This window comes from Hibiscus syriacus, unplaced genomic scaffold (assembly GCF_006381635.1).
Source record: "Hibiscus syriacus cultivar Baekdansim isolate YM2019G1 unplaced genomic scaffold, ASM638163v2 tig00111208_pilon, whole genome shotgun sequence".
NCBI lineage: Eukaryota > Viridiplantae > Streptophyta > Magnoliopsida > Malvales > Malvaceae > Hibiscus > Hibiscus syriacus.
Genome location: NW_024063020.1, coordinates 189,254 through 197,224, shown reverse-complemented (window position 1 = coordinate 197,224; position 7,971 = coordinate 189,254). Strand labels below are relative to the sequence as shown.

The window sequence follows — 7,971 nt, the reverse complement described above, 5'->3', positions numbered from 1 at the left end:
AACTTTTGACACCCTAGTGGCATGTATACATTCTTAGCAAAATTAATACTCATTTCATGTCTAGAAACGGCTAAACCTGTAGCTCTGATACCACTAAATGCAATACTCATTTCCCGTATACATTTCCGTACATGAGTTACAGATGTCACATGACTTTTGAAACATTCTCTGTACTTGATAATCAGTAAAAATTTTGTTTTCTTTAAATAAAATCATTTAATAATATATTAGACACGTCTACTCCGATTAGCAATACTAGTTCATATTATCCATATTTAAAATCAATATAAAATAATCCAGTTAATCTATTACAAATCAGTTTCCAAAATATTTAAATAGATCTAATAGGACATTCATAAGTGCATGCCACTAAACTAAGTCAAAAATTTCATCATAGGATGTCTTACTGATATTGCAGTATATTCCTTGATGTTTGGAGTTACTCGGTACTCTTTACTTCTAATCTCAGCTTTTACCTACTCTTGAAACCAACACACACTAAGTATTTACTTAGTGAGGCATAGTAATACAAAATTATTTATACTTAAAAATAAGCATAGCCAAATTTTCAAAATAAAAATGAAAATCGTATAATTCAAATCAATATATCCAATAGGTTTGGCGAACCAATCTTCAATCAAATAATATGATAACTATCTTTAGTATGTCCAGTATCATTTCAATCAATATTTTATAATTTATCCTTTGTTTGCCCAATATATGATGAATAAAATACATGATACATGAGTTGCACCTAATTGCCATAACTGAAACATAAATATATCATAACTATCAAAATACATTATTTTCATAACCTTATAAGTTCTCTAGGGTGCACAAGTAGTACCAATATGATCATTTATAAACAAATTATGAATTCAATGGATTGCACACTTAGTGCTGATAAGGTCATTCATAAACACATTATGAATTCCTTGGTTTGCACACTGAGTGCCTATACGGTCGTTGATCAACATATGATGAATTTCATGGGTTGCACATTTAGTGCCTATAAGATCGTTCATCAACATATGATGAATTTCGTGGGTTGCACACTTAGTGCCTATACAGTTCGTTCATCAATATATGATGAATTTTGTGGGTTACCCACTTAGTGCCTATACAGTCGTCCATTAACATATGATGAATTTTGTGGGTTGCACACTTAGTGCCTATACGGTCGTTCATCAACATATGATGAATTCCGTGGGTTACACACTTAGTGCCTATACGGTCATTCATCAACATATGATGAATTCTGTGGGTTGAACACTTAGTGCCTATAAGGTCGTTCATCAACATATGATGAATTTTGTGGGTTGCACACTTAGTGCATATAGTACACATAGTACTGATATACAAATGCATCATATGCCTTTAACAACATGCATCTATAACTCTTAATTTACATAATAAATGCACTCACCCGGTATGCCTCGTTAGTATGCTTTAAGGATGTCCAACTATTCAACAACTTTATCTTTGCCCTTTTCTTGCTTTACTCGGGAGCTTGGTTACGATCTATACAAGTATCCATTAAGTACACATACCATACCAATGTTAGTATACTATCTAACATTTATACTTTTAATAATACTTAAAAGTACTATTATATTCAATTTCAATCAAAATTCGTCCTACTTTAATTTTCAGACTCACTAGTATCGGTACCCCTACCATGGTATCGATACTTCTATACTATGGTACCGACACTCCCTTCAGTATCGATACCATTTCTGCATTCTGGAATCCATGGTATCGATACCTTCAATATAGTATCGATACCTACATCAGTATCGATACTAATTGCATAAGTATCGATATTGATCATCTGGTTTCCCCAAATTTAAACCTATAGTATCGGTACTATTCTTCTAGTACCGATACCCTTACCCTGATTTTCCATTTTTCAGCTCGATTTTTACCCAAATTTGGTCAAATTTCCTTACTTTTACCTCTAACAATACTATTAAACTTATTTACTTATCTCAACTAACTTCCTTCATTTAGCTTCTAATCTCTTATTTACTTCTTTGACAAGTCAAATATACTAATAAACATCAATAAAAACTCATATTCCAACATATCATTCAAAAACTCATTTTCTTTAATCACCAATATTTCAATAATCAATTAGTTTTATCATCCTTGAACTTTCCTTAAGCCTCTATATCACTTAAGGTTTCAAAGAAAAATTACCTTGGCTATGGAGAGAGCACGTGAACACGGGAAGAAGGAGAAGAGAAGAAAGATAACTAGCTTATTAACTTTCCCGTTTCTCTCTTAAATCCCTAATAAATAAATTTTTATTTCACTCTAAAGGGCCAAAATGCCCTTTCAATCTTCCATTCTTACTAATTGGTCTTAAACATAATTTCTAAAGCATTTCTTATACTTTACAATTTATTCAATTTATTCCCCCAAATTTCAAATTCTTTATTATGGTCACCGACCCGATATTTGGGGTATTACGTATCCATTGGTACATCATCACTAACAATACTTAGATAGAGTAAGTTATTTGCTTTGATTAAACTTTGTAATTTCCACCAATCTTTGTAGAGACGATACTCACTCATCACTTTATTACTTGAGCGATTGTGTATACTTGTACATTATTTGTGTATAATTTTATAGTACTCACAAAACGCAATAGTTAACATTCAAGTTGAATTGGTTCTAAGCACAACAAACTTTTTAGTGGAGGAATACAAGCAACTCATCTTAGTTCTGCATCTGCAATAAATGGCCTTTGATTATGCAAGAGCGTATATGGGTGGTAGTTTCCAGCAGGTCCAATTTTTCATCACGCAATCGCTGATGCCTTTGACCTTCCAAGTGCAGCTATTGCAGCCAAACTGCATGAGAGAAAGTATTAATCCGTTTGATTGTGTCCTAAGGTTGAGATTTGGTGTTTATCTGATGTCTTGTGTTAGATTGGAAGGATCATGTTATTTTGAAATTATTGATCGTGTACTTCGAAGGCTTTAGCCCCTTTTTCGTCCTAGTCTTAGTTGGGTTTTTATGATATTATACTTCCCCTTTCCAATCGCTGGAGTAATGCTGGTTTTATTTTTCATGGTAGCTTGTAGTTTACGTTTTTTTGTGGTGGGTTGTGGTTATAGAGGGTGCAGTGGTTGTTGGCAGCTTTCTTCAGTATCGTATTGTCGATTTTTCCTTTGAATTGAATATTGTGGTTATTTGGGTTGTAATGCTTTGTCTGGGATGTATGTACTTTTTTCCTGCATTTTGGGTAGGGAAGTTTTTAACGAGGCATACATTTTAGAAAGGTTTTGTTCGATTATTAATAATATCTTCCCGAGCAAAAAAAATTAAATCAAAAAATAAGTCTATTCACTAAGTGACAACTTATTATAAAAAGTATAAATTTTATTCAATTAATTTATTATTTTCCAACATATTAATCGAAGACAAGTTTTATAACAAATCTCATCATAATTTTCTTATGCATTATAAAGCTCTTCTTTCAAGTTTCGAAGTTTTTGTTTGTTTGTTCATTTTCTTCTAATTCTCAATTATTTTGTGCACCAAACACATATAATCGAACTAGATGCTAAAAATAACCAAACAAGTTACCCAATTAATGAGTCTATACTGGAATAGAGGGTAGCAAGAAGTAACTACAAAGTTTTATTCAATAAGCTGAAAAGAGTCCAAAGCAGGGCCCTGGGAGGAAACCCTGTAACCATGAGCATGCTGCTGCCTCTAACAAGGCAACTTTAATGATAAGCTCTCTCAGATTTAAGCAGTGGCCCTTTATTCACTTAAAGCTAATACTACAATTACAGTAGTAATTAGTTGATGCACTAGGATGGCTTTCGATTAAGCACGAACAACTTGTCGGATCCTACTACGTGGTTCGTTTGCTTTGAGAAATACCCATGGCCATGCCCCTTCGCCTTCACCTTCGGATAGAGCCAAACGCATTTGTCCATCTTCGTCTTCAGCTCTCTCAATTTCGTTGCAATCAGTTGCGGATGAACCACATACCGAAGGGCAGTACTTAAATTTGTACATACGCATACGTTCCGTGCCGGTCTCCTCTATTTTAAACCAACTCTGCTTTGTGTCGCAACCAGGGTTTCCTTCCTCCCCACCTAGTTCCACAAACCTTTTTTCGGTTGAGTCGTCGATATTTTGAACCTTCCACACCGTTGATGTTTGGCAGAGTCTGTCTCTTTTTCCAGTGAACTTCAAGTTTACGTCGGAGGACACACGGACGACATCATCATTGTGGTCCGCATTAGAAAATATCACGGGGTTACCAAAGTCCGCATCGGATTGTCTCTGAACGACGATTTCCGGGCATTTTCTACCACTCTCCCTGCCTATGGCAAGCCCTCCACCACCATCGACATCACCATCACCTTCGTCCCATATCCCTGACATTACATAGTATGGGACGCCCGTGACGACATAATCACCGTTAATATCCAGCACGGCATTGTTTGCAGCGTTAGCCAGGCCAAACATGACAAAAAAAAGAATTACAGAAGCACTTGTGGTTTTCATGATTAGCTGATTGTGTGTTGAGATGTGTTGTTGGTTTAGTTTTCGATGCCAATTTATAGAAGGTGTAAGCTCCATGAACGTCCATAATTCATTTGAGGTGGTCCAATTAGCAGGACCACTCGTACATGTCTTGTTGAAATCTTCAATATCGCATTACCCACCCCAACAGCATTTTTGTTGTCTTGTTATTTATTGTTCTTGTCTTCTTATTATCCATTTAATCACATGAATGAATGAGACACTCAAAATAATTGATTCCATAAGGTCCCATTGGTAGCAGATATCTCTAGAACGATTTACATCTTCAAGCATTCTGAGTGATTTCCGTAGTATATGTAAACTAATATCAGTAAGCAATTAACAAGATTAATTTCAGAATTTGAGATCAACCATCAACTTTGTGATCAGGTACTTAAACTTGTTAGTTTTTCTTTTTCTTGTTCGCTTATTATGATTAATTAAGTTTAAATTAATGTTAGATGAAAATTTACTTGACTATGAAAAATTATAAAATAATAGTCGATTTAGAAATGTTAACGAATTAATCCCTCGTAATTAATGACCGTTAACATTTAATGGTGGAGGTGACGTGTCAGTTAAAATTTAACCGAAAGAAAGACTCCTCAGTTAACTTTTTGGTATAATTATATATTTGGTCCTTGTTACTTATCCAATATGTTAATTTAATCCTAATTTTAGTTAAAATTCAATAAATTTAAGGGTAAACTACTCAGTTGACCACTTAACTTTAGCCCTTTTACTTTTCCATCTATCTTTCAATTTTGTTCATCACACCACATAATATTTAATTTTTCAACCAAGTCACTACCCGTTAACGGTTGACTAAAATGATGACATGGTAGTTAAACGGAATTCGCATAATTATAGTTATGTGGGTTGATTGAGACAATTAAATAGTTAAGTGGTCAAATGAGTAGTGGCTTTTAACTGCCACATCATCATTTCTGTCAACGTTAACGGCTAGTGGCTTGATTGAAACAATTAAATAGTTATGTGGTGTGATTTTTAAAAGATTGTTGGCAAAAGTAAAAGGACTAAATAGACAAGTGGTGAACTGAGTAGTTTACCCTAAATTTAATCCTCTAATTAATTTACGACATGTGTTAATCTCTAATTTCAAGGCTAAGTTTATTTTAATTTATTTTTAATTTAATAGGTTTATTTTGACACGTATCATCCAATGTTTGATAAGGTGGATAAGGGGAATCAACCCAAGACCATTGGGGATTATAGCAACGGCAAAACTAGTGAGTCAAGGAAGCAATATAATATATAATGGACAACAAATGTATATATCTTTATATAGTATGTAAATGATTTACTCAAAACTAATAATATTTTATATATTTAAATATATATTTTATTTTTGTTTTAACTTATTAAATATATTTTATTTTTATTTTAATGTAAAATATATCTTATCTTTATCAACACTTAAAAATATATTATTTAAAATTTTTACATATATCGTAAAAAAATCTTTTATATTTCTTTTAACTTGATTTTAAAATATTTTAAAAACTTTATTTTTACATAAATTACAAATTTATATTTATTAAATATATTTTATTTTAATTTTAATGTAAAATACTTAAAATTAATAATATTTTATATATCTTAAATATATCTTTTATTTTTTTAACTTATTTTTAAAACATTTTAAATATTTTAAATAATATATTTTTAAGTGATAATAAAGATAAAATATATGCACAAAGTGATGATAAAGATAAAATATATGCATGAACCAACTTACCTTAGTGGTTAAAGGAATCATTGTTGTTCTTAGAGGTCACAGGTTCGAGCACTAGCAGCTGCAGCTGGGTGATTTGCATTCATTGTAAACTAGTTGAGAGTATTTAGAACATATACTACATTGTAATCACGCTAAATTAATAAAAAAGATAATATATATATTTACATTAAAATAAAATAAAATATATTTAATAAGTTAAAATAAGAATAAAGATATATTTAAGATATACAAAATATTATTAATTTTGAGTAAAACATCTACATACTATAACACAAGATATATACATTTGTTATCCTCAGTGGTCTTTGGTTTGATACCCCTTATCCATCTTTGGTTTATTTTCTTCTAATAGGGTGACACATGTCACCCTCTGATTGGAAGAAAATAAATCTATTAAATTAAAATAAACTTAGCTTTCCAATTAGAGACTCATAGTGTTACGATTTAATTAGAGGATTAAATTTATTGGATTTAACTAAAATTAGGATCAAATTAACATTTGTGTAAATAACAAGGACCAAATATATAATTATACCAAAAAGTTAACTGATGAGTCATTCTCTCAGTTAAATTTTAATTGCAACATCACCTCCACCGTCAAAAGTTTAACGGCCAGTGGCTTGATTGAACCATTTAAATAGTTGGATGGTTTGTTTGATCAAATTGAAATTTTGGTGGTCAAAATGATTTTTTGATCATAGTTGAATGGTTACCCGTGTAGTTTACCCTTAACTTTTTTAATGAGATAAATTGGTATAATAAAATATACAACTCTTAAGTTTTAGACTTATATTAATTTATTTTCAATTCTAAAAATTACTTCATATAATATTAATATTTTATTAATTTAAACTTAAATCTCAAACTCAATCTCCTTCTATCCTAAAAATATAAAATGCAAAGAAAATCAGCAATATCTTAAATACTTGAATTAGACATTCAAAATAATTGATACCACAATGTCCCATTTGGAAGTAGATATTTTTCCTGAAGATTTTGAGCCTACGGCAGCCTTGCGTTTGCATAATTTTCAAGAAAATATTTTAAAATTTATTCAACGATTTCAATGATAAAAGTAAACTTTATTTTCTGAAAGGTTTTGAATAATTATACGTTGTCAATGACTAAATAAATTCAGAACAAATATTATCATCGTGATCATGCATCAATTTTGTGAGGTATATAATCTATTGCTATGCATTATTATTATTATTATTTTTGGCTTATTATGATTATATCAAGTTTCAATTGAAGATAAAAAATTATTTTAACCATGAAAGTTACAAAATAATCTTTGTTTTAAAAAAATTAACAAGTTGATTCATTGTCGTTATTTTGAATGACTACCCAACTAAAGAGTTGTCAATATGACTACCATTTTCAAATTTAAACCAATATGATCACTTAACTATTTAATTGGTTCAATATAACCACTTACCGTTAACATTTAACAGAAGTGCTTTTGTGACAGTTAACAAAATTGGTATGATTACATATTTAATAAATTAATCATCCAATCAAGAGATGACATGTATCAGCATATAATCCTGACACGTCAATCTCAACTCTTGATTGAAAGATTTTTTTTAATAAATTTTAATTTATTTAATTAAATTTATTTTTTATCTTGTCAAAAGGTGACATTTGGGAGGAATTGAACC

General features: G+C 30.9%; 1 protein-coding gene across 1 annotated transcript; it reads right to left on the bottom strand.

Annotated features, from left to right (window-relative positions):
• Positions 1 to 3,758: 3,758 nt before the first annotated feature.
• On the bottom strand, positions 3,759 to 4,549 carry LOC120155823 (21 kDa seed protein-like). The gene has a single exon (XM_039167286.1). It carries the CDS (start codon positions 4,531 to 4,533, stop codon positions 3,844 to 3,846), a length of 690 nt encoding a protein of 229 aa, XP_039023217.1. The 5' UTR covers positions 4,534 to 4,549; the 3' UTR covers positions 3,759 to 3,843.
• Positions 4,550 to 7,971: the final 3,422 nt, after the last annotated feature.